The 26,846-nt window shown below is 47.3% G+C and overlaps 1 protein-coding gene across 1 annotated transcript in view; it reads left to right on the top strand.

Moving 5' to 3' along the window:
- Nucleotides 1-26,846, top strand: part of lrmda (leucine rich melanocyte differentiation associated) — a 185,271-nt gene that overhangs the window by 150,241 nt on the left and 8,184 nt on the right. The window contains exon 6 of the mRNA XM_067236656.1: nucleotides 13,953-14,037. Coding sequence (XP_067092757.1) covers nucleotides 13,953-14,037 — 85 coding nt within the window. The remainder of the gene's footprint in view (nucleotides 1-13,952; nucleotides 14,038-26,846) is intronic.

Raw genomic sequence — 26,846 nt, 5'->3', positions numbered from 1 at the left:
CATATCTAGCAAGCCATTTCTGATTACATACAGTATTGTGATGGATTTAAGTACTGTAGCAGTGGGAGAAAAACAGGTACGTAGCACATCCTCCCAATCCCTAGTGAAATCTGGGGGGGGTTTATATGGCTGAGCTGTTAGGGAGTCGGGCTATTAATCTGAAGGTTGCCGGTTCGATTCCCGGCCGCGCAAAATGATGTTGTGTCCATAGGCAAGGGACTTCACCCTACTTTCCTCTGGGAAAATGTCCCTGGACTCACTGTAAGTCGCTCTGGATAAGAGCATCTGCTAAATGATTTCATGTAAATGTAAACCTAATGCCGACAAGCCTACAATACAGTACATAGATTTGGTTCCCTCCCAAACTCCATTGAGACTTGACAGCTATTAGATATTGCGTTGTTGTTGATTATTTCTCTGTTAAACCAATCTCCCATTTAGTCTGGCTATCCCTACATTCCCTGGGAGGTAAAGCAGGCTGTTATATTATTCGCAGGAAAACGGTGTCTTTATTTGTCAGGCTTACAGAGTGGGCAGTATTGTGTTTCCTGAAAGGGAATCTTTTTTTCCCCCGCTCAGCCTACTGGGAGCACAGACCAGTGCCTGCTCACTGGTGCGTTTCACATGCAAATGTCACGGTCCCACGTCTATCTGTCACCCCATTAGGTTAACATCATTATGCACTGCGGCCTGTCTCTCCCATTGAACACAACAGAATCATTCCTGTCTAATTTTGAAGCAAATTGTTGGGGGGGGGAATTTTCTTTCTTTTTTTTGTCAGACGGTAGCGGCAGGCCAATCATTTTTGCTTCGCTTCAGGAATGCCAGATGAGGGAGTTACTCTGTGGTGAGACCAGCCGTTGTATTTTTCATTAGCTGGATGATGTAGCGGAGTGTGGTTGGCTAGCAGATAGGTCAGGTGACCCAGACACCTGCTGGAAGATAAGGATGAGGAAGGATGAGTGTGACGTGACGTGTCATACCTGCAAAATCTCTGGAATCATGTCAGCGTAATATTGCATAGGAACGGTCAGATCAGTCCCCCCCCCCCCCCCTCTCCCACACACACACACACACTCTACCTTCTCCATTCAATCAAATCTTCTAATGGTTCATAATCCAGGCAACAAAAACATTAGCCTCTGTATTTCGTTTCCGGCAAATGAGTAAGGTATTGTTCATGTCTACAGTAGGTACATTGTACCTCCCAGCAGAGTCCATGTTCCGGTGGTTCTCCTCTGCGCTGAGGCCTCTCCTGGTGTTGAGGCGTACTAACGACTCGGACACCTGCTAATTGATAAAGTTGTAATCAGCAGATCTGACTGGGGAGACAAGTGGGCCGTCCTCTAATTGCCCTGATGACAGCTTCAGTGGGAAGGGTAGGGTAGAAAAAACTCTTCCCAGTCGACATTTACACAACATAATGAATAGGTTAATAAAATAAAATACTTTAATTATAGCTCAGTTGTCGTATTGTTAATGGTGCCAGTGTAGCTCAATTGAATAATATCGTTTCTGGTATTAATTATCTGCAAGTGAACTTGTTTAAATGATATTTTACAGCCCCTTGATAAAATTACTGCTAGAGGCAATGTAATGATAGACAGACAAAGGCCATGCACAAATTATCATAAACTATTAGCTTGTTTCCAAAGGGTTTTATGTTAATCTTTTAGCGCTTAAGTACCCTGCAATTAACATATCAGGAGGAGCTGCCTTCCAGCTAGGCTTGCAAATTGAAGTGCCTAGATAAAAAAGCTATTGAGATGAAACCCTGAAAGCAAAGAGGAGCTATCGTACTGAAGTACAGGATTTCTTTTCACGTGTGTATTACAAGGAGGAAGACTGTGTGTGTTTGTGTCTGTGTGTGTGTGTGTGCGTGTGTGATTCTGCCAGTGTGTGTCTGAGTGTGCGAATGCTCATGCCTTCGTGTGTGTGTGTGTCTGTGCAATCGACCAAGAGAGGGTGTGTGTGATCAAATACCAATTCTATTATCTCTCTTAGGTGATGACATGAGATGTCTCTTTCAGACCCCCCCCCCTTTGTCTGATGCTAAACTGCAGAGCTATAGAGAGAACCAAATGATGCTCTCTGATTGGCCGAGACCCCATTTTATAGGATTCTTTTACGTATCGGGGCTAGTGGCTTGATATGCAAATGCGCCTTGTTGAAAAGGCTACAGGGAGATATGGTTTCATTGTCAAGTCCTCTCCGTCTGTGTTGCCTTTTATGCTAAACACAATTCTATCCACTTTGTGAGCTTCTTGTAAACCGCCCGCTGCCTTTGCTGAGTTAAACCCACAAAGCAGGCCCCTGTTTTGGAAGACATGCATATTGAAGAGGCTAATTGACGGCTTTGATTTGCTCTTTTCTGTCTTGTCCTGCCACTCACTAGCTAATATTGTTTACATTGGCCATGGGAACAATGCAACACTGCGACAAGATTACTATTGTAGCGCATGACTTTATTCTGTCTATGTTTTCGAAAGGGAATTTTTATCTTGCAACACTACTGTATACTCGCAGAGCATTTCTATTATTTGGCTACTTCATTGTAATGGAGTCAGGTGACTGAGGTGTTAGGGAATCGGGCTAGTAATCTGAAGGTTGCCAGTTCGATTCCCGGCCATGCCAAATGATGTTGTGTCCTTGGGCAAGGCACTTCACCCTACTTGCCTTGGGGGAATGTCCCTGTACTTACTGTAAGTCGCTCTGGATAAGAGTGTCTGCTAAATGTAAATGTAATGCTAAAACTCATAAAACAAGACACTACACAATCTTTGTTTTTGAGTTATATCCAACACTACATAATGGTTGTTTGCTGGATCATTACGCTCCATAATGACCTATAGTATGCATTTAACCATCCCAGGTTTTTGCAGCACATCGATACTACATTACCCATAAAGCACTTTGAGAGCTGTTTCTCTGTGATAGATGATTCTGCTGAGGCCTTAATCTAGTCCATGTTAAAGAGTTGCTGCCCTTCCAGAAGTCAAGGCCAGCATTGAGATGCCTGACCTGATTTATATTCAGTAGCATGTAGAGGAGCCAAGTCCAGGATCTGCACCGGTTGCCCTTGTGTTGGGGGCCTCACATTTGGGCCTTGGATAACACCTCCCCCACCCCTCAGACGTTTATATTCTACACACTGCACTGTAAATACATAGACAAAGAGATGATGTGTGTATCCAAACAGGGAGCTACCACATAGATTTCTACTTCCCTAGTTTAAAATATGGGAGCGCTTGGACACACAGGGCCAGGACAGGCCCCCCCCCCCCCCCCCCCCTCCCAAAAAAATCCCAATGAACACTTTTGTCTTCAAACAAAATTCCTTTCTGTCAGACCCCATAACTTATCAGGCAGAGATTACAAAGCTACCGATATAATAAATTAGGCTGATGGACAGAATTATGCCCTGTGCTTCCTGCTTTCCCCAATGACGCACACTAGCTTAACGCTGGCTGACAATGAGTGTGATTTAGCACCCGGGCGGGGGGGGGGGGGGGGGGGGGGGGGTTGGGGGTGTTGGGGTTGGGGGGGGGGGTGGACAGAAAACATTCACAGGCAGAGTGGTCCTGGCCCCACACTGGCCTCCAGCCTAGTGTATAAAAGCCTGCTTTAATTCACCCACAAACGTGTCGCCATTAAAAGGAAAAGAAAAGAGATCGCAGATCATAAATAAGGCCTGATTTATTAGCTAACAACAGAGTGTATGAGGCCGGCCAGACAGAGGGGGCGGGGGGGGGGGGGGATTGTTTGACAGAGCGTTGTCAAGGAGGAAAGGAGGGAGGAAAAACACACTCACTCACTTTCTTTTTTCTCTCTTTTTCTCTCTCTCTCTCCCACCCACACACATTCTCACTCGCACTCCTTCTTAGACACACTCTTTCTCTAGCTCTGACCAGGGACGTAGCCAAGCCTATCTCGTGCAGTGTCGGAGGAGCAGATGTGTCTGCTCTGCTCTCAACGTGTGACAGACGGAAGAGATAAACAGAGAGAAAAGCAAAGAGAGAGAGAGAGGGAGAGGACAGGGAGGAGGGAACTGGCACGGCAGTGGCTAATTTATCTCACTGAGAGACAGATTAAAGAGAGAGGAGAGTGAAACAAAGTTCCACAGGCTTAATCAGAGGACAGCCTGCTAGGAGTAGACATGATAAATCAAGAGCCTGCTCGCTAGTGGAGAACGCCTGTGCTCTGAGAGAGACCAGACTGGCATTGCCTAGACTGTGGGCACCCAGACTGTGGGTTGGTGAACGGCTTATTATGACGTGCATCTGAGTGTACTTTCGATGAGTCCTTTTTTCTCTCATGTGACGGCAAAGAGAATATCACTTGTTCCACTTTAGCCTAGCAGCTCTGTGTAGCCCTCTCGCTGAAACTTGGTGTTGTGTAAACAGGAAGAAAGGACACGGCAGGGTCTTGCTCCTCTGTCTGAGACGGGCCTTTCTTCAGCCAAGCCTGTGACTGGGGTGGGGGCGCCAACCCAGGAAGAGGAAAAGAGGGCTTGGATATCCTTGTGTCATTAGTTCGACGCGGGGTCACCAGCAGGCCGCTCAGAGCGTGATTACACCTCCTGATTTATACTGCTGCGCAGCCCAAACACAGATATATCTCCCGGCTGATTTCCGATGTGGGATCCTCAGCTTTTGATAAACGACCGGGCCAAATAAATACTCCTGCGGTACTTCATGAATTATTCATTCAGATAGCCAGGCCTCTTAAACATGTACGGTTTATTGTGTGTGGGGGGGGTTTAAACAGCAAAGGTGTTTCTATGATTTCTTTCCCCCCCAGCCCCCCCCAATCCCCACCCCCTTCTCTCGCACATGTCTTTGATGAAACAGAGTCAGGGCTTGGCGGACATTTTGTTTTGTCAGTAATAAACTTTATTTCCTCGCCCCGGCCTTGTCACCCCCTCAGGCGGTTTCCCATAAATGATCTCTTATGCAAATCTGTCAACGGTTTGTCTTCCACACAGCTTCCGTGCAGGTATCGAATCACTGCCTTTTACGGCGAAGTTAAAAACCCGTTTATTGAACAGGTCCTCTGCGGTACATCTCCTTAGCCCCCAAAAAAGAAGCCTGCCGAACATAATCAAGGGTGCATTTTCTAAAACTTAATTAATTGACCATTACTGTTGTCACAAAATTTATGCTGTAGTAATTTGCAGGAAATGGACGCCGTGCACAGGAAATGAGATATCCATCATGGCGCTTGTGCTCCGCCAGCTGCACCGCGGCTAATATGAAAGTATTTCAGCCGGCTCAGACCCCGCTGTTTGCTCAGTCAAGATTATATATACCCACGATCCATTGCCTGCCTCCGAGGCACTCATGGAGGTCTATGATAACAAAGACTTTGTGATTTATGGCCTGCTGTGAAAGCAGAACTTGATGAGATTAAACAATTTCATAGCACAAGTGTTTCTCCGAGGGCCCCCCCCCTGATTTGTGGCAGCGAGGCCGACAGTAAATCAGGTTTATATATCTGAAAGCATGCTCAGCAAAGGAGTGCAATTACTGTTTAAGACAGCTACTTTTTATTTTTATTCTTTTTATTTTTTTTTACCCCTGGTTTGTCTCTTTATTCCCGGCCCTGTCACACGGCCACTCACCTTCATAAGTCCTTCTGAGGGGAGGGGGGAATGCAGGGGAGGGGAGGGCAAGAGGTGTGGAGGGGAGGGGTGAGGGGAAAAAGGAAAGGCGGGGCTGGAGAGCAGAGGGGGAGAGAGGAGGAAGGGTGGGCAGTGCAGGGGCCACCTCCTCCTATCTCTTCCTCTGAGCTTTTAGAGAAAAACGACAACAGCAGCAGCAGCCACCGGCACGGCCACCCTGCACCCTGAGACTAGAGCTCAGCCTTTTGAACGCTGCTTGTTTGTCTGCTGTTCAGTCCCCGTCTGGCTAAACGGAGGAGTTACAGTGTAATTAGAGTGTCGGGCATTGCTCCTTGCCATAAAGATGACGTGGCAGTAATGATACAGCTTACAGGGCACGCTGAGGGCTCTCTCTCTCTCTGTCTCTCTCTCTCTCTCTCTCGGCGGATGTGGCTCGTTCGGCTGTGACTTATGATATGTTGGGAGGCTGATGCTTCTCATGGCTGCATGGAACCTGAGGATTGGGGTGGGGTTACTGTAAGGGGGGGTGGGAGGTGGGGTTACTGTAAGGTGGGGTTCGGGTGGGAGGTGGGGTTACTGTAAGGTGGGTGGAGTGGGAGGTGGGGTTACTGTAAGGTGGGGTTCGGGTGGGAGGTGGGGTAACTGTAAGGTGGGGTTCGGGTGGGAGGTGGGGTTACTGTAAGGTGGGTGGAGTGGGAGGTGGGGTTACTGTAAGGTGGGGTTCGGGTGGGAGGTGAGGTTACTGTAAGGTGGGGTTCGGGTGGGAGTAGGGGTTACTGTAAGGTGGGGTGGGAGGTGAGGTTACTGTAAGGTGGGGTTCGGGTGGGAGGTGGGGTTACTGTAAGGTTGGGGTGGGTGGGGGGGGGCATGGATGACAGTAGAGTTGATTTTATTCTAACAATGTCACAAACATAGATGTGGTTCTATAGTCGTATGCTATTCATTTCAAGTACCCAGTGTGCACATAACTCTGTTTGAACTGTATTTGGAGTATGTGTACATCCATACCGTATGTAATATTTATGTCATGTAGGTCGGCCTCCTCTTTGTGCAGTGCTAGGCTTAATAGTCTGCCGTGTGGCGTGTGTGGTTGATGTGTGTGTGTTTGTGTGTGCCGAGTTGTGCAGTTGTGTGTTTATGTTCCTCCTGTGTGTGTCTATGTCCTTGGGTGTATCTGTGATTTGTGCATCTGTCTGCATCATCTCATATCTTCCCAGAAAACATCAAGAGATCTCATTATTTCGACACGTCTCCGATTCCCCCCCCCCTCCCCCTCCTCCTCCCGTACGCCCTGAGTCAAAATTAGTTTTCATTCCCTCTGTGATCTTCCTGACTGAAGCTCGCTGAAAGTAAAGAAAATCGCAGCCTTCATAGCAGGGCTGAGTCAAATACACGCTTCACATAGGCACAGTCTGAGTTAAGCATTGCTAAGTAACCTTCACATTTCACTCGTGTGAAGAGCTAATTTCCTTTAAGTTCACATGTCACTTTTTCTTTTTTCGTGGCTCTTTTTGTGGGTCCTCTTCAAATGTCTCCCGGCGTCTAATTGCGTAGAAAACATTCCAGACAAGCCAGTGTGACAGGCCCGCTCGGAGACTCTTCAATTATTAAACATCCCACACTCTTGAAAACAGCCCTGACGTTAGCTACAGCCCCTAATCGGAACAGAAAGCCTCATGATATGTCACACTTCTGAGTCTGTTTGTGTGTGTCTGTGTGTTTGTGTGTGCGCGTGTGTGTTTCTGTACTGGGAAGCCATGAAGGATACAGGGAAGTGAAATTCCAAGAGATTCAGAAAAAGGTACATTTTAAATTCAGCAGAACGTGTGGCAGCAAGTATTCTGGAAATGGACTCGTGGTTGTTTTGAATAATGTTTACAATGGTCATGTGAAATTGGGGTACTGGAAAACCCTGTGAGCTTTCAAATGGACTTTAAAAACATGTCAAGATACATATCAAGACTGAGTTATCCTGACACATGATTTTGTAAACAATTTTCTAAATAAAACCACAAACTATTATAATTTGTATAATCTTACAGACTACATATCATATCGACATAGCACAGTGAAATACCATGCAGATCGTCGAAACCAAAGAGGGAAAGGTCACGGCGTGAGCATAACAAAATAAGTACTAGCCTCAAGCTGGCTCTCGTGTACCTGACTGTGTTCTGTACACTGTAATAAGGATTATGTTTCCGGTTTAGATAAGCTTCACGATGCTTATTCTGAGAGCCATTCAAATGAAAGGTCAGGTGGCTTTTTAAAATTCAACTTTAAAAAAAAAGAAAGCTAAACGTGGGCTTATTAACATCTGAAGGCTACGGATACGGGCGATTAACTGCCCAAAGTGCGCAACCTTTTCTTGTCCAACACTGAGCTTGTACACAAAACGGTGGCCTGGGGCTTGCTAGTGCTTCCACCCCCTGCCTCACGCCTCAAGCCAAACCCCAGAACAGTTGCACTTGTGATCTGTGATCATATGATGCATTTACTCAGAGCAAGTTCATCCGAGTAGAACTGGTAAATCATTAAAGGCGCGCTCAGCGTTCTTCCTGCTGAGAGGAGACTGTTTTACTACCCACGAGTGCAGGCACCATCACTTCAAATGTACTCCTCGATGCCATTACCTAAGAAAACAGAATTATTACATGGTAGGCACACAATAGCAATTTAAAACACATTACCATCTTTCCCTACACATAAGAAATGCCATTATGAAGGTCAAAACCATAAACCTTTCTGTTTTTCTATCTCTTAAGTACTTACCGTAGTTGTTCCCACTCCCAGACTTATTTTCACCATTTGAAATGTTCCAGTATAAGTCAAAGTAAATGCACAATAACATGATTTTAAAATCCTGCACGTGCTTCATTTCATCAGCAATGCAATTAGTTACGTTGAGAACAAGATTTAAATAGTATCTTAACATTTACAATTGTTAAAATGCAGTTTGTTGCTATTTTCAACCCTCTTTGCCATACAGACTGCCATAAAAGTTATATGATTAATCAGCTAGTTTTTTCTTCAAATGTAATCTTTGGGTTTTCAATTTAATCTTTGGTGGTTTTTCATTTTTCCTTATTATTATTTGTAACCCCTAACTTTAGATACATGAGGCACAAATTATTTTACAGAAGAAATAAATATGTCAGGGCAGCGTTAAATGTTGACTCAAATAAGTTTACAAGTTTTGTCTACTCTGATCTCTAAAATCATCAGAACGCAACACAAGTGCTCAAAGAGAGACAAGTAGAAGAAGAAAAAAAAGTTTCACACACGCGCACAAAAGAAATATTTTGATATAGACCCAAAGAGAAAACATATCAAAAGAAATCTTTACACATGTCTTTTGCAAGCACACAAAGCAGGAATGGTGTCAAGAGAAAACAAAACAGAGAGCTTGTTTCTTCTAACAATTGCTTTAAGCTACACAAATCTCATAGAGTCCCTAGCCTCCCCTCACTGTCAGCTCTCTCTTTCCCTCTCCCCCCCTCTTTCTCTTTTTCCCTCTTCCCCCCCCCCCCTTCCCTCTTGTCTTTTTCCCCTCTTTGCCCATCTCCCTGTCTACTCCGAGGCAGGACAAGGCCCTCTCTGCACCCTGATAGGTTGCGGGCTGATGCTTAGCAACAACATTCCTGTGCCCTAAGTAGCAGTAAGCCTCTGGCTGAACCCTTTGATGTGGCTGTCAGGCCACATCTATTTCGTTTTAGCACTTTGTCTACTTGTCCAGATGTATAAGGAGATAAAAAAAAAAAAGTGCTGGTGTTTACACTGGTCTCCCTCTGTAGCGCTGCTGTAATTAGATTGTATTGCTGGTCAGTCTTAGGAGGGGGGTGGGGGAAGGGGGTGTGAGGTGAGGGAGGGAGGTAAGGGCCAGCTGGGTCAGGGATGACGGTCTCAGAGCACCACTGGGCCCCCAGACATGGACATACTATGGCTGACTGACCTCCGTGTTGGCTCTCGGTGCGACAGTCCCATTCTGATAGGACTGGTGTGGAACAGCACAATTCTGTACTCTACTCTTAATTGTACCACAGGCCTGTGTCTTCATTTCACCTGAAGTTGCCCCAGACCTGCAGGAAATCGAGTCCAATGTGCCTCCCTCACGTTGGTAGAGGTACATTGTTTGGTCACGCTCTTCCTGTGATCCATCTATCACCTTGTTTTCTCTCCCTCTATACCCGTCTCTCTTCCTTCTCTGTTTCAGAGGCAATAATCACCATTTGCCTTTGGGTTTATCAGCATTTATTCATACAGCCGTGCAGACAGAGAGGAGACAGCCAGTACTGTTGTGATGTACAATCCACTGTGGGAGTCATCTTTCATTATGACATTTAACAGAGCTCCCCTCCATCTTTTTCCCCCCTCTCTCTATCCCTCCCTCCACCACCACCACCCTCCAGTTGTGGAGCTCCTATAGGGAGGAGAGACTCTCGGCTGTCCTCTGTGTAGAGTCATTATCAGAGATTTCAGCCTACTCCCCAGCCTGTAAATTTGTTGGCGCATTATCGTAAGCTGTGGTGATAACTCACATAGCGCAGAGACAATAATGATGTGAACACTCAGCATATGCCCCGGGCCCGGCAAATTAAAACAATACTCGGCTTGATGAGCAGACTTCTCTGGACAGCACAGACGAGAGAGGGGAGATGAAGAGGGAGAGAGAGGGGGAGAGAGAGAGATAGGAGAGAGGGAGGATGTGAGAGGAAGGCTCTAGTTCGATGACACTGCAGCACCCCCCTCTGCTCAGTGTAGGTACCACCACAACAAATGCGGCATGAGAGAAAGGGAAAGACAGACAGACGGACAGAAAGAAACATAGAATAAGACATGGAATGGTACTGGAATACAGTATGTGTCAATTGTTATAAACTAATTGCTGATTGATGTGAATTGAAATGTAAAACTGATGTGTGGAGTTATTGGATCAAACAGGCCTCTTTTACATAGGAAATTAGTACTTCACAATGTATGTATTGCAGCTCACAATGTCACTTTACTTTACAAATATGACATCATTCTTAGTCGCCAAAAATGTCCCTATATTTACTGTAATGACATGCAGTTGGAAATGTGTTTTCGTTGACTTAGCTTCCAATAGTGTTTGTCTGGTAAGGTCTTCTATATAGATTTTAAACTCGGGTCACGATAAATCAGTTTTATCGTGACCCGATGATAGGGAGTCAGTTGGCTGAGCGGTGAGGGAGTCGGGCTAGTAATCTGAAGGTTGCCAGTTCGATTCCCGGTCATGCCAACTGACGTTGTGTCCTTGGGCAAGGCACTTCCCCCTACTTGCCTCGGGGGAATGTCCCTGTACTTACTGTAAGTCGCTCTGGATAAGAGCGTCTGCTAAATGACTAAATGTAAATGTAAATCAATCTTCACCCACTTTGATCCTCTTCTTTATCTCAACATTTCAAATGCGTTCCTTTACTATTCAAGGTATCGTACATCACTGTTCCAGTACATGGAGACAGTAGCTACCACAAGGAAAAAATACATTCTCATTCTCTACAGCTAACCTGTATTTGCAAATGGCGATATTAATGCAGAGTAAACATCGACCCAAATTCCATATGTTAGCAGTGACCCTGCTAAGTGAATGAGTCCACTGCGGGACTAGCAGTCGGCTTTTGATTATGCTTGTGTAAAATCGAAAATGCTTGTGATCAAAGCCTGGGCGCACTTTTCCAGGGGCTGTTTTACACAGATGGAGAAAGAGTGTGGGCGGGAGAGGAAGAGGGAAAGGGAGGGAGGGAGGGAGAGGGAAGGGGTAAAAAAAGGCAGAGAGAAAGAGTGAGAGAGAGAGAGAGAGAGAGAGAGAGAGAGAGAGAGAGAGAGAGAGAGAGAGAGAGAGAGAGAGGACAGAGAAATAGAGAGGGACAGTGAGGGAAACGAAGAAAGATATGAAGGTGGGAGAAGACATGGATAGGGGGAGCGAGAGATGGAGGCAGAAGGAGAAAGAAAAAGACAAAGAGGGGACAGAGGCAGTCAGGGGCAGGGTGACAGGGAGACGGAAATGGAGAGAGGGACAGAGAGAGAGGGGGGGGGGGGGGGGGGCAGAGAATGAGGGAAAGAGAAGGGATAGAAGGCCCTGATAACAGCTGCGATTCAGATTGAGGCTTCCCCGGGTTTGTTTCATAGGCTTTCCCATCAGAGGCCTCGCTGCTCTCTCTCTGTCTCTGGACGGGTCACTGAGAAAAGGGAAAGGAGGGGCTTGGAGAGTGGGTGGATAAGGGGGGAGGGGCCTGGGAAGTGGGCGGAGAGAGGAGAGAGGAAGGAAGTGGAAGATCAGGTTGATTCATGTTCTAGGGCTGGGTTGGGATGGTGGTGGAAGGGGCATCAGGGCGTGGAGGCGGTATTTGACCCCCAAGACATGGTGCTGGCAGGTGAGGTGGAGACACAGGGGGTGGTTTCAGATGTTGACAGCAGGACACTTTTGGGGAGCCTCTGGAATAGACATCCCCCGACAGCCTGTTTTCGGGGTGAGGGAGGTGCGGTCGGAGGGCACAAGCCCTGTGTCCGTAGCCAGCCAACCCTCCAGCCCTGCCCTCTCTCCCCCAGCACCCCCCCCTCCCCCAGTCTGTGGGTGGTGGTGTTAATAATGTGGCAACTGGGAAGATTAATTGTGGACAAGCAGCAGGATTAGGAGGGGCTTTGTGGGGCCAGTGGAGGGCCCAGGCCTCTGATCTCTCAGGCAGGCCAGGAAATGAGTTAGGCTAGGGGCACAGGGGGGGGGGGGGACCCTTCTGAGCCGTACCCCTGGAGAACAACCTCCCCTTCAGATCAACCACCCAGTGCATGGATGACTCCCCTGTGTAGTGGAGTCTGTGCGCTACACTGACTCAACATGTCCTCCTTTGAGAGAGGAGGAGGAGATAGGGGACAATGCTGACACCAGGGAAAGTCAGAGACCCCCACGCTGTCATACTTATTGTGTGACTAAGGATTATTTGTGGGTGGGAAAATAACATGTACTGCATACTGGGACACATTTCCTAAATTGGTTATAGTTCTTCTAAACTTGCATTTCAGTTTGAATCATACTGGCCCAGGATAGCACAGTTTCGAGGCCACATTCCCAAATCACCCTCCAAAGCAGAATTTAAAACATTGTTGCTTCTTTAGAACATATTTTTTCTAGTCATATTTTGTTCTTTGCTCCTTTGGGTTCTTTGTGTAATCCAGCCCAATATGCTGACCCGACTATAATTTATTTCAGCGATGTTATCGGAACACATTATGGGATCATTATCAATTCATTGTGCTCTCTTTGCCAATGAAAAATATGTTTTCACTTAGAGATGTTTTCACTTAGAGAGTGTCCACCACCCCATTTCTCAAGGTTATGCATGGTGCTGTAGAGCAACAACAACAGCAGAAGAGAAGAAATGTAGCTCTAAACCGTCTCTAATATGTATTTGTCAGTTTGGTCTCTTGCTATGATTAAAGGTCCAGTGTATTCCTTCCTGTAGGGGAGGAAAGTATTTCTGCAAAGGCATCAGATATCGCTGTGTCATGATGAACTGCCTGTTCAGGCTGCTAAAAGGCGAAGGAGTAGGAAGGAGGATGTTTTGGTCCTTGAGAGTGCACAAAAGAAAAAAAAAGTGAAAAAAACAACTCATGAGCTGTTTTGAAAGCTACGGCTAAGAGCAGGACTTTCCTCCTCTTGGTCTGTGTCTTCCTGTACTTTTGTCAAGTACAAATGTTCCTTGACCTTTGTGACCTGTTGAAAGTCACGGCTTGGGGCCACATCAATCATTCGGCCCGAATCCATCACTCATTGTTTATCTATCAACACCCCGTATTTGTATAATATAAGGGAAGCAGTCTATGGAAGCCATCTGGAGGGCAGTTAGCAGAGCGGGTGTTTCCTGCCACCTGTTGGCCTGCATCGCCCCACATTAACGCCAGCTAGCAGCAGCGCTAAGGCCTGTTGGAATGAGTGGCGTCTGACCTTGAGGTGACCCTTCCCTTGGGTCATGGCTCGGTGATGCAGGGCCCTCCCCTGACCCCCCCCCCCCCACACACACACACACACACACTCCCCTAAACAGAAGGGCGTTAAAGCCAGGGTCGTAGCTCCGCTCCCAGCTGCCTCCACACAGCGTAATGAAAACCTGCCCTGCCACTCTCCACCATAAAACAGCAATAGTGCTCCAACGCATCCTGTCCCACTCTGGTGGAATTTATGACAATTGGTCATGGCCATGAAATGTACCTCTCTCTCTCTTTCTATCACTCTCTCTCTTTCTTCTTCTGGTTTTGCTTTGGGAGCTATCTGGTAAGAGCTTAACTGATTATGTGTGTTGGTTTGGTCCTCCAGGCCCCAGGAGAGCTTGGTGCAGAGACCACCGCTATGCCATACACACCCCTACCCAGAGGCTCCAGGGATGGCAAGAACCACAAAGGTACTTATTATTAGTTTTTATATATATTTGTATATAATACGGAAACAATGTGCGTCCTCGCTAAGTGATAAGGTGAGTATAATTGAGTGATACAAACCTATACTTCCACAGAAAATGCATGCCAAATTCCTGCATTGAATCATGTTGAGTCCCAGGTGATCGGCGATGATCCAGGAAACTTTGGTATCGCTGCTTGTTACACGGGTGTATCGTGTATGTACATTGTAATGTATCAATATCGCTCCCGTTGCCTTCTAGAACTGACTAAATGAGACAAACAAAATCTAATTTCACCTTTTTACAGGAGAGGTACACACTTCCTCTACAGTTCAAAAGTCATTAACATTTTTAAAGCAGTAAACCCCAAATCTAGCATCCCACAGTAAGTTTAACATTCAGCATAAAACGTGAACTTGCGTCTGAATTTGTGTAGATTGAACATAGACTTTCCATACAGAAGGACAAGAGAGAGAGAGTTGTGTGGAGTTGAGATAATAATTGTGTTTCTGTATTGATCTTGTTTTATCTCATGGATACGCTTACACATGCCAAAGTACATCTGAGTAATCTAGGTTTGACTTTAGTTTTTGATATTGATTTGAATATATGAGTGGGAGTGTCTTTAGAAGAAACCTCCATGATCTGTTGATACCAGCCATTGATTAGGCCTGTTTTAATCCACCAAAGAAGAAATTACATCTAGTAATTTATTTTGTATTTGCATTTTGAATCCATAGACCACAAAGAGGAATTAAATCAGATTTGATCTTTGATCTAAAGCTTACTTAGTTACTCTGTTACAAGAGAAAAGTATTGTTAAACTAAAATCGTACTTATTTAACGGCCATACAGTTGTATTTACAGTAGGAGCACATAGGCGGCAGTCAAACAGTGCTATCATTTCTACGTGTCTTTACATTTAGTCATTTAGCAGACGCTCTTATCCAGAGCGACTTACAGTAAGTACAGGGACATTCCCCCCAAGGCAAGTAGGGTGAAGTGCCTTGCCCAAGGACACAACGTCATTTGGCACAGCCGGGAATCGATCCGGTAACCTTCAGATTACTAGCCCGACTCCCTAACCTCTCAGCCACCTGACTCCCCTCTCTAGTTAGCTTAGTGGGTCTGTAACCGTCAAATGGGACTGGATGTGCGTATATGTTGCTCCGTCTTGCGGGTAGTCCCGAGGCGACGACCCCAAACTATGCACCAAACAGAGGGATTCTTCTGGATCGCTTCAGCTCCATCTGTGAGACAAAGAGCACGGTTGAGACATTAACCGTGCTCTTTGTCTCTCCGATGCTAAACAGTGCGTGTGCGATGTGCTGGCCTGCTCTCTGCAGTGGAGCTGAAGCGATCCATTTCATGCATCCCAACCTCCCACATCCCCACTCCCCTGTGCCAAGGACAGATCTATTTCACAAAGGGTTGACCAGCAGATTTCACGTGACGTAGGCAGTGAGACAAGCCCCCGTGCTTCGTCAAAATCAAGCTGGAGCAGAGAACAGTCCATTAAAAGGTCAGCGGACCTGACACGCCAAATATTCCCCCCCCCCCCCCCCCCCCTCTTAGATCTGGGTGCCGGTGACAGTCGCCATTTGTTATTTTTACGGTGCGGGCGCTGCAGCCTTAGATAACACTGCGCTCATCTTCGCCCTTCACCTCCTCTTTATGTCTCCGCCTCTAGCCTACACAGCGACGCGCGCTTATTTATCTACGCGCTCCAAGCCTACTCTATTTGCTGAACGTGTGGGAGCCTTTCACATACTGTATAACGCCCCTGTGTTCGTCTCCACGGTGACACGCCACAGCAAGCCAAACAATTTTGTTGCCCACTGCCTATATAATATATATATATATATATAGTGCCACAAAGCACTACTGTGTACATGTCTAACACTGAACAATTACACAAGTCATATGATAATTGTTCAGTGTTAGACATGTACAGAGTAGTGCTTTGCGGCACTGGTGTTTTAGGTGCAGTAACTGGTAACTTCCAGTCAGTTTTGGATAGGGGGCAGTAGCAGGTCTGACAGCACACAGTCGCTCCTCTCTCTGGTCCCCCCTCCTCGATATCACCTATGTGGAGGCCCCGGAGCCCAGGTGTGCCTGTTAATTACAGCAGCCTGGAGCTCCCTGTCAGGGCCCTGTCCAGGGGGAGACAGGATGGCTGGACCGCAGGGTTCAGCAGATAGAGGGTGAGGGGGGGTGGGAGAAGGCACGGTCTGAAAAGAGGAGCACGCAAAGGGAAAGAGAGAGAGAGAGCGCCCTGGTCTCCCAGCAACCCTCGTGAAGGAAACGGTGGTTAGAAGGCGAGACGGCGAGATCCAGGTCGCAGGAAGGCCCGCGCTGGAACTGGAGGGGGAGAGGGAGAGAAGGGATGGAGGGGGGTTTCCAACGTGTCCTGGAGAGGATGTGACACAGAGTGGAGTTGTGTCACCGGTCTGGCAGGAAGGCCTGAGGACCTCACCAGTACTGTCCTCTCCAGTTGAACTCTCAGCCCGGGTTTAACTGTCAGCTCAGGTTTAAATCCAGAATCTAGCATCCCACGGAAGGTTTGCTCCGTACAGACTGCCCTAAAACTGAGCCCGGCTTTACTGTACTGTACATCCTACAGTCGTGACATTTACTTATTAGACTGCAGGGAATTGTCACTCATCACGCGCAATTATATTTAATAGTATGTCGCCAACGTGACATGTTATGATTGTCCGCCTGTATTTTAATACATATGATCCGCTAGGACGTATTAGACACCAGCCAGCGCTATTACAGGATTAGTGTGTTGATGTGGCCATTCATCAGTAGTGACAGGGACTGAATGGAGGGGGGATCCCTCCATGCAACAGAGTCAACAGAGAGGCAACAAAGCTCTGTGTCTGTCTCACATGAGCCGTGAGGCCCCCGTTTGACGTTGTCGTTCTGGGAGCTCCTCCAGCTGCTTTGTATGTATGCATTTGAAATGGCGCACAACTGTTCTCCAAACCCCTCCGGAGAGAAGCTGCAGCCTTCAAAGGCCCAGGTCCGCGCCAAGGACGCCCCCGGGACGCCGTCTCTGCGTTCACCTTGCAGCGTGCTTTCCCCCTGCTACGCGTCGGGGAGCGATCCTGCTCCGTGATGTGGCCTCCTCCCCCCCCCCCCCCCAACCTTCCGCACCCGCCTCTTTCTCCTTAACCTCCTCCTCCTCCCACCAACTCCCACCCCCCCACACCCCACCGATCCCCCCCCCCCCCCCCCCCCCCCAAAAGAGGGAGAACGGGAAGAGATCCAAAAGTACAAGTAAACTGGTTTACTCGCTGCACAACAAATAAACAAACATCTGGAAGCGTTGGGAGCGCGCTATTAGAGGGGCTGTTTTTTTTTTGTTTTGTTCTTTCCTTTTCCGCCAGCGCGGGGCCAAACGATGAGGAATGTGCTGTCGGGGTGGGGGTGGGGGGGGCCGGAGGGGGCCTCGCCAGAAACCGGGGAGAGGCCAGCTGACGGAGCTCTGGGTGCTAAGCACCGCCTTTTAGAGCTCAGCTGGGCTCACGGAGAGACACACCTGCTGGTATCACGCTCCTCCTCCGCCCCCAGACATCTGGATGGGGTGGATGACTAATGGATGACTAAACTGGTGGTGGGGGACTGCAGGGGTAGAGGGGGGGGGGGGGGATGCGTGTGGGTGTTGGTACTTTGTATGACATATAGACACTCCCAAGACACTGAGGATGGCGGTGTGAGACGAGTCGATTAGTATGAACCATATAGTGTAGTACTTTAGGAAACAGGAGAATGACACTTTATTCACCTCTACCGATGAATGGCTACCTATTGAACATAGTAACAGGATCCATGAATATTTATTTATTTTTTTTGTAAAGTTGTGATTTTCATGTGCCAAGTACACGATGTACTTGTACGTAAACATATAACACATAGTCAATTTACGATAGCCTAGTAGCTCTAACATGAAGCTAGGATCGACCAGCTCAGCTCAGACCTTCAGTTCTGTCTGATGTTAGTCTCTCAACCTAAAATACAACCCCCCTAACAAAAAGCCCCCTTCTCCTCCATCAATAATGTTTCCCTTTATCTCTGGCGTTGCCTCGGAACGTTTTGTGTTATTTTTTTTCCCCCCTCAGAGTATGGAAATGTTAGCGGTGCAACTCCAGTGAGAGAAGACAGAGCGCTCCCTGGCAGCGCCCATTAAAGAGGGCGTACGTGCTCCCAGAGACATTTCACTCGGTCTCATAATGGTTCTACCAGCGAGATCTCTCCCCCGATAAACATCACTCTCAAACGCCTCGACAAACCCCAGTTACCTCTGCCGAGGCCCCTCTAAGTCTGTTATTAAAGCAAGACGCATGCAGCAAGCGGGCCGTGCCATTCCTCTTCGTCCCTCTTTCTGCCTTTTTCCCTCGTCCGTTATCACATTTCTGTCAGGCCCTTGTATACTCGAGTACGCACGCTTGGCGTCTGAGGTTTGGACGGACGGTTTTTTCGACGGTTTGTCATCCGTCCGTTGCAGACACAGTGTGGGTTACACACTCACCTAATTATTATTCTTTTTTTTTTACAGTGAAGCGCCTGGGAAACTGAAGCTTGTGTTTAAGTGCCTGGTCGAAAACACCCTGTAAGATCTTTTATGTTCGAAATCGCACGACCTCTGTTGTTTGTAGATGAGGTTCTGTCTGTTGGTTACCCTGGGAGACACGCTGATTATACAAAGACACATGGCTTTAATCCCAAGATATGAGTCCATAAAAATGTCTCACACGTACTTGTCACTGCGCCAGGGTTTTTTTGATGGGGTGTTTGCCGTTTTGTGAGCTGATGGGGCTTTTCAGATTCATCTCTAACAACAGTTTTGTTTGTTTGTTCCCTCCCCCCCCCCCCCCCCCCCATTGAAGATATTCATATAAAAGGTTTCTAAAACTTTGACTCTTTGTCATAATGAGCTCTCATAAAACTGACAAAAGAAGTACGTGTGGATCTTGCATAGTTGTTCCTCCAGGCTCTGCTTTAACATTGTGGCAGAATGTGCAGTAGGTGGACTGGAAGAATTCTCAAAAACATTTAATAGGGTGTATAAGACGCTCGTGTTTTTGGATTCCCAGTATGTCGTTCGGCCATTTGGGATGCACACTTTGACGGTTCTTAACAATTTAGCTCTGAGTGGTGGGGGATATTTGTGGTGCAAAATTGTATTGCACGTACCAAAATGTGTACGTACAATACAATCAACAGTACAGCGCACAGTAAAAGGCCGACTTGATTGAAAAAATATCATGCATATCACATGAGCCGTAAAGCAGACTACTTTGGGTTAAAACGCAGGGAAGGTGTTCTAGGTTTGGATTGAATGTGGATCTCTGGCATATCTCTCCCTCAGCACCCGACAGGCGGTGTATGTCTGTGCCCCCCCCCCCCCCCCCCCCCCCCCCACCAGCCTCCTGAGGACAGGCTCTGGTTCCTTTATCGGAGGCAGATGATGTGGTATTATTCCTCCCAGGAGTGGATTGGCTCAGCAACATGAATATCCATTAGAGCCGGGCTATGGAGATGGATGAGGGAACCGAGGGGAGAGGCTAACTGGGCCGGCTATCCCTCACCGCACCACGGCGGCTCCGAGCCCTGTCCTCCCCGTGATGAGGGCTCATTGTGGAGGCAGAAGCTGTCCCTGCTGTTACGAGGGACTAGCACTCTGTGGCCGTTCTTCCTCTCTCCGTTTTCTAATTCTCTTTCTTCCGCTCTCTCTCTCCCTCCATCTCTCTCTCTCTCTCTGTCCTCGCTCCCTTTCTCTTTCTCTGTCCTTTTCTCTCTGGCTAGATTAAAATACCAGGGAAGCCTCGATAACTTCCCTGACAGTTCTCGACTGCTACGCCAGCTCTAAACTGCCTTTGAGATGGCTGTCTTCTACCAAGTGTCATTATCTCTCCCTTATCGGGTTAGGTTCTCTGTCTCTCTATGTCTCTCTCTCTCTTATATTCTCTCTCTATGTCTCTCTCTTTCTTATATTCTCTCTCTCTTTCTTTCTCTCTCTCTCTCTCTTTTATTCTCTCTCTCTGTCTTTCTCTTATCCTCTACCCTTTCTCCAACTCTTGTCTCTCTCCCTGTCTGAATAATTCTGTTTGTGCTTTGGGGGAAATGTCACTGACACTATTGTTTTTACCTTCCTGTTAGATGTGCGTACTCTCCTGAGAGTCTGGAGTTCTTAAACTGACGTTGGAAGTCTACAGCCGGAACTTCAAGAGGAGAAATGACACTGTCAAGTTCTGTGTCAGGACTATTCTTGATTTCATTTAAGATATTTGTTGTTTTATTTGTGCAAACCTTCCTTAGAGCGTTAAAGTAAATATTTCTCTTTTTGATTTTGCCTTAATATGGCTTGCGAGTCAAGTAGAAAATGTGCTGAATTTGTTATGACTAAAGAACTATAAAGATTCTGATAACCGTGCCACTTAAGTTTTGTAGATGAAATGAATATTTTATTTCAGAAATTGCTGCGTATCAACAAAATGTTCAGGTTGCGGAAAGTCCTTAATCTCTCTGCCAGGGTATGATGTTGTATCATTGCGTAAAACTTTTTCAGAAACTCATAAACACTTTCATGTGTTTTAGTGTCTCAGATTGAGATCTCTTACTCAACTGTCGACCATCTTGGAATGATAGAAGTCATACGAAACGTGAACTCTTCCTTTTGAGCGATGGTAAAATGACTGTCTATACTTTCCATGACCATAAGCTACACGCTCATATTATTTATGAAGGCAGTAAGTGTCGTGGCCTCACACGCTCATATTATTTATGAAGGCAGTAAGTGTCGTGGCCTCACCAATTTAGACTTACACATGCGTGGCGCACTAAGTGTGAAGCGACACGTTGGCCTCTACAGAGACAGTGTCAGGGAGACGGACAAGGACACGAGCTCTCGCCAAATCCGGACCAGTTGCGCCGGTCAGTCTCAGGAAAACGACAGAGCGTAAATCAGGCCCAACTGGCGATCTTTGATTGCCCTCTGAGAAGCGGTGCTAATGCGGTCGTGCCATCATTCATGTGGTGGCCGTGATTTGTAGATGCAGTTCAGGACACCGGAGATGCGTTCTAGTGTTTCCAGTGGAACTTTGAGTCCTGTCAGACGCCAGAGAAGGATTCTGCAGCACTCCTGCTCCTCACACCAAGGGAGGCCATCATGGTAATTTATGACAGAAGCTGGGCGTCCAGGAGGTATGGATATTTTTACAGCAAGATCGATGCTGGGTCCTCCTGTGCCCCCCTCCCCTCTCCCCCTCGACCCAGATGGGGAGTCTGTGTGATGGGCCTCCTCGTGCTGATGAAGGGGTATTAATGGTTTGGCGGATGCGCTGCTATTTATCTTCCTGAGGGGACCGCAGACCACAATGAATCCTGTCATTACCATCCATAAGTGGAGATGTGTCTCCAGCTATGCATTCCTGATAGAAACGGAACTGTGGCAGCGATAACAATGCAAGTCATGAACGCTTGTTTATGTTAGCTGTGTTTCCCGGGGGGCCTTGATGACGTGCTTCTTTAATCAGCCCGGATCAGAATAGATGATCGCAATGCCGTAATTGAGGAACCCTTGTCAATGTTCCTGTCCTAATCAGCCAAGATGAAAACGGGCCGTAACAGCAGTCAGGTGATCGTGTCTGCCCGACGAGAATGTAATCCAGCTGGCTGCGTCGCCGTTCATCATACCGGCCGACAACCCTGATCCACACGACTTAATGACGCCACTACATCACCCGTCCCTTTGTTACGCTTGCTTGTGACACGCGCCAAGCAATGGCAGTGTCATCAGAGCGGTGAGGGTGGGGGTCGGGGGCGCACGCATGGTTAATTTACTCAGCAACATGAAAGATGGAGTCCGGACGCCGTTAGGAGACGGACGGCGTCTGTAAGTGACATATCAGGCTCGACGTCCTTTCGTGAACACGCACACACGGACAGGTTCACATATCTTATGCACGGCAAAAGCATTGCAAACACACACACACACACACACACATTTGCCGTATAGTCTCAACGCTCCAAAGCTATTGTGGCGGAAGAAGCTGAGCTCATCTGTCAATTACGTTAAGCTCCATTGGGCTGTTGTCTAAACAGTTTTTCTCGCTCGCTGCTGAGTCCAGTGATTTATTGTCAACTGGCTCCACATCAATATACAATCAGCAAGACACTAAGCCATGATGTCTGAACACCAACTATTGTCTTGAGTATCAGCATAGCTCACATTAACTCCCATTTAGATTATTCACTGCATCGGGGCCGTCTGGAATGCTGGGCTTGGATCAGCCGCATGTAGGGAACTGAGAGCCACTATCCCTCCAATGCAAAGAAACCAAACCTGTTTCGAGGCAGAATCGGAGCATTGCGTCTGCGAAGCTCTCCGACTGAAGGAGCTAGCTGGAGTACCGCCGGTTTGAGTAGGCCGGCATTTACGCCGAGGGTCGTTGTTTGCAGGGAAAACGTTGCCGTGAGCAACACCAGGCTAGCTGCTCAGAAGTGATGTGCCTGTTGTGTTGAAATGTCTTGTGGGTTATGTGTCCCGTGAATCTAAACGGTTCCTTGAGTTTCAGGAAATAGCAGGTCTTTTATAGTCTGCTCCTACACTAATATTGCAGCCCCGCCAGACGCAAAAAGAGAGCGGAGAGTTCATTGACATAAATGCTTGGGAGTTCAAAACAACCTTTTAATCTGTCACAAGGATTCCCAGGTGATGTCACTTTAAAGAGAAAAAAGGGTTTTCTTCTTCACATTGATAAGAGAGGACGAGTTGTTTTGCTGGGATCATTTGTCATTTTTGACATGCTGTGTCAAAAATATTGGCTAAAAAATTTGCCGTTTAGGTTGACTGAATAATGTAATCCATGAGTTTTAAATGATTATCTCCCCTCCCCCAGGACAGTATTCTTTACAAGTAGAACTCCTGAACAGCCCTGAGGCTGTAGTCAGTAGATGGTATCTGTCTAGCACTGCAGAGATGTGTGGGGAATTTGAACCTAGAATAACTGCCACAACTTATCTTTTAGTTAGTCATATAAAAGGCCATTTTAAATGTGATTATATGCAGTATAATGCATTGTAGCACGCTACCAAATTTCAGAAAAACAAATATGACCTTTTGTTTAAATGCTTAAAAAAAAAAAAAGAAAAAAAAAAGCCTTTTTGAAAAGCCTCTGAAAATAGCTAAAATATGTCTCCCTACTTGACACCATTAGCTGGTGCTAACATGCCAGCCCTGGGAGCTCATCCCAGCAGCCCCTGCAGTGGAGCTTTTCCAACGTAGCAGGCATCATCTGGGGGAACACACATGAGCATAGGAACACAGGCCAGCAAGAAAGCGGCCTATGGAATGAGATGAACCGAAGTGAACACGCCAGCATGTCTAGCGGTGCTGTATGCTGTTTACATGCCATGACCCTGAGATACAACGTTATGGGCGTGACTCTGGGCGTGTTATATCAGGGGGACTACAGTAGCTAAGCGCCTGTCTTTGGATGCCTTTTGGCACCAGCAGCGTCTCAGTTTAAAAGGGAGAAAAACAGACTTTTTTTTTTTTTTGACAAAGTAGCATAAAAAAAATACTGTTTATTTCGGGCCAACGTATTTAGTACTGAGCAGACACCTACAGCAGGAGATGATTTGCGGCATTATCTTTCCCCCTTCTGTGTAGCAGGCTGTACTGTAGATCCTAATGGCCAGCCAGAGAGGAGGATATGAAGATAACCTTGGGAGAGTAGAGATAACACAGCCAGTGGGCCTGCCTCCCACCATCACTAACCAGCACTGACACATGGGCCGAGGAGGGGCTCCAACAACAGCTCCTATCTGCTGGACTTGAAACACTACTTACAGCACTTCTTCCGGGATTAGTTGTTGTCCAGTTTTCGATCCGGACACGCGTCGCCGTTATCGTGTTGTCCGCTATTTGGCTCCGGCTGCCAGTCGTTCAGGGCCTCGGAGACGCGAATGAACCGATCAAAGGCATTAGTCCTGTGATGCGCGGTCGACAGTATTTGGCTTCATTAATTCCCATGCCCTGAGATGACATCCAGCACCTATTACCGCAGGTTGGCGATCTCATCCCCTTCCCCTCCATACCTCAGCTGCGTTCAGCCATGCAGCCAAGCACATAATACCCTGTGAGCTCTGAAACATGTACCATTCTATTAGCTTTGTCAGGTCCTAGCCCCTACAAGCTTCATGCAGATAATATGATAATATGTCTTCATAACCGGCTGACCTTCCATGCTCAATATTTCTCCCCCTTATGAAGATTACATGTCAATAAAGTAATTGAGTCCTGGGGTATGTGGCAAGTGAAGATTTAGGTTATTGGACTTTCAGGGCGGTGATGTACGAGCGTTATTATAGCGCCTGTCAGGAGATGTGCAGAGGGCTGGGGACAGTCCGAGGGTGGAGGGCAGGGGAACTGTGGAGAGACAGAGGAGAGACAGAGGAGAGGGGGGAGGAAGAATGAAAAGGAATATGAGGGGGGGGGGAGAGAGACCGGGCGCCGCTAGACAGAAATGAAAGGAAAGAGCGACAAATGAAGAAGCGAGACCAACATGAAGAAAAGACAGAAGAACAAAGGGTGGGTGGAAGGGGGGGGGGGGGGGGGGGGGGGTACTAGGATGCAAAGGAGGAAGAGGCAGGGAGGGGGAACCATCCCTCATGGGGAGGGACAGGCACGCTGTTAGTCATCCCTCCCCTCCTTGCATGTGGAGGAAGGATGTGTCATATTAATTAAGAGGAGTAGAGTTACAGTAAGGCCATCTGTCTGACTCGCCACAGTCAAGGCCAGGGGGAACGAAGCACTCCACATGAGCCAGGCCTTTTATCACCTCGGCCTCTCAGCTGATTGGGTAGCGCTCGGATCATCTGTTTAAATTCGGTCGGTTGTGTGGCATAATGGGATTTCACACTCAATTCAGGGTCTCGGGTGTCATGTGACGTCACTGGGACGTCATGGATTATCGGCCATCTCAGTTTACTGTATCTCATACTGTATTTCAGTTAAATGTGTCACAATACACAACATGCATCAAACCTGATAACGATTCATGTAAATAGTGTATCTGCAGCATTCATGTAAATGAGTATCTCCGTTCATCTCCAATGATTGTAGTAAATGTAATTCAGTCATAGTAAATTGTAATAATGATGGTAAATAAATTGCTAGTTGCGGTTCGCCCTCAGCCGCATTGTTTGATTGTGAGTGCTGGAGACAGAAGAAATGGGATGTGAAAGTGAGAGTGTGGTCAATGGATCCCTGACAGTTATGGTTACTGATGAAGCCGAACAAAAAGAGAGACAGTGAGAGGGAGAAGAAAGACAGGAGAGGAGGCCACTGTGAAAGTATAGTTTGCCGTGTCCTTTTGTATTAGACCGTGAGATTGATATCTCCCAGTCAGATGAAGGGCTGATGTGAGCCATCCAAACCCTCCATCATTGTGACACAGCGCTTTCGGCTAACATTCATCTGTGTTGATGGGCACACCCTGCACCACGAGGGCTCTGGCCAACCTACCCACCCAGCATCCCTACCTCTCTCCCACTGTCTCTACTCTCTCTCTCTCTCTCTCTCTCTTCCCCCCTCTCTGTCTCCCCTCCTCTCTTTCTCTCTCTCTCTCTCTCTCTCTCTCTCTCTCTCCTCATCTCCCTCTCTGCTATCCCTTGTTCTTTTGTTACCCCCCCACATCCCCCTTTCCGATGTTTTCTGTCACCATGTCATGTCAAATCACCATCCGGCCGGCCGGGCGGCCAGGCGCACAGCCCCAGGTAGCAAGCTGCCTAGCAGGCGTCAGGATCCATGCTGAAACCAGTCTAATAACAGGCTCCCGGAGTGCTGCAGACAGGCCAGTCACTTAGCAGGGCCAGGATGTGGAGTAATAAGTGTTGTGTTTGCTGTCTGCAGGGGGAGGTGGTGGGGAGGGCAGAGAGCCCCCCCCCCCCCCCCTTTGGCCAGGCAGGTGCAGCCAGCCAGCCTTGCGTAGGGGACAGCTACAGTGCCAGACGTCAGATTACTATTGATATGTGTCACTCCGGAGGTTGCCAGAGCGCTTGTTTTAAGAGAGGGTTCAGGGCAGCTCTGGACAAGTGGTAATTGATGTCTCGGAGAGGAGGAGTTAGTTGTACGGAAGGATGTTTACGCGGTGCGAGGCAGGAAAAGTGCCAAACAGGAATTGTACTGCTGTGTCGCAATATCGCGTGTGTGGGTAAAGTTTTGTAAAGGTTTATGAATGTATTTTTCTGTGTCCTCTGGTCCTCTGCAGTTTGATGAGAATCCAATATGACAGGTGCTGAGGTGCCATTACGCTCTTGATGCGTGAAGTATTTTATTGTCTTTTGGATAAAAGCTCCTAAATGACTAACGTTTGACAACCACAAAGCTTTCAGCTGCTCTTCTTAACGTAACCCTCCTGTAGCTTCACCCTTAACGGTAATGCTAAAACCGTTTTTATGAACAGATACTTGACCTGAATCATCTGTTTTGATGATAATGTCACTATTGTCCTTCCCTACATGGCCGTCTAGTAACTACTGTCTGGTCTTTGAACAGTTGATGCGGTTGTAATTGACCTGACAATGGGCTTCATTACCTAGTCCCTTTCATGCTGTTTTGCCTGATAATTATTATTTAATGTGTTCGTATTGAGAGCATCATTAATTCATCCTTCCCTCCAATGTCACACAGATGAGAAGTAAAGTTATCACTCTCCTGTGATTAATAGAACGCTCTTTTGTTATTGAATCCTGTCCTAGTGATTAAACTGTAAATGAGTGACTCCACGTCCATTCTT

The sequence above is a fragment of the Osmerus mordax genome, chromosome 5 (genome assembly GCF_038355195.1).
Source record: "Osmerus mordax isolate fOsmMor3 chromosome 5, fOsmMor3.pri, whole genome shotgun sequence".
In the NCBI taxonomy this organism is placed as follows: domain Eukaryota; kingdom Metazoa; phylum Chordata; class Actinopteri; order Osmeriformes; family Osmeridae; genus Osmerus; species Osmerus mordax.
Note: the sequence above shows the minus strand (reverse complement) of the source record. Positions and strands in the feature narration are given on the sequence as shown.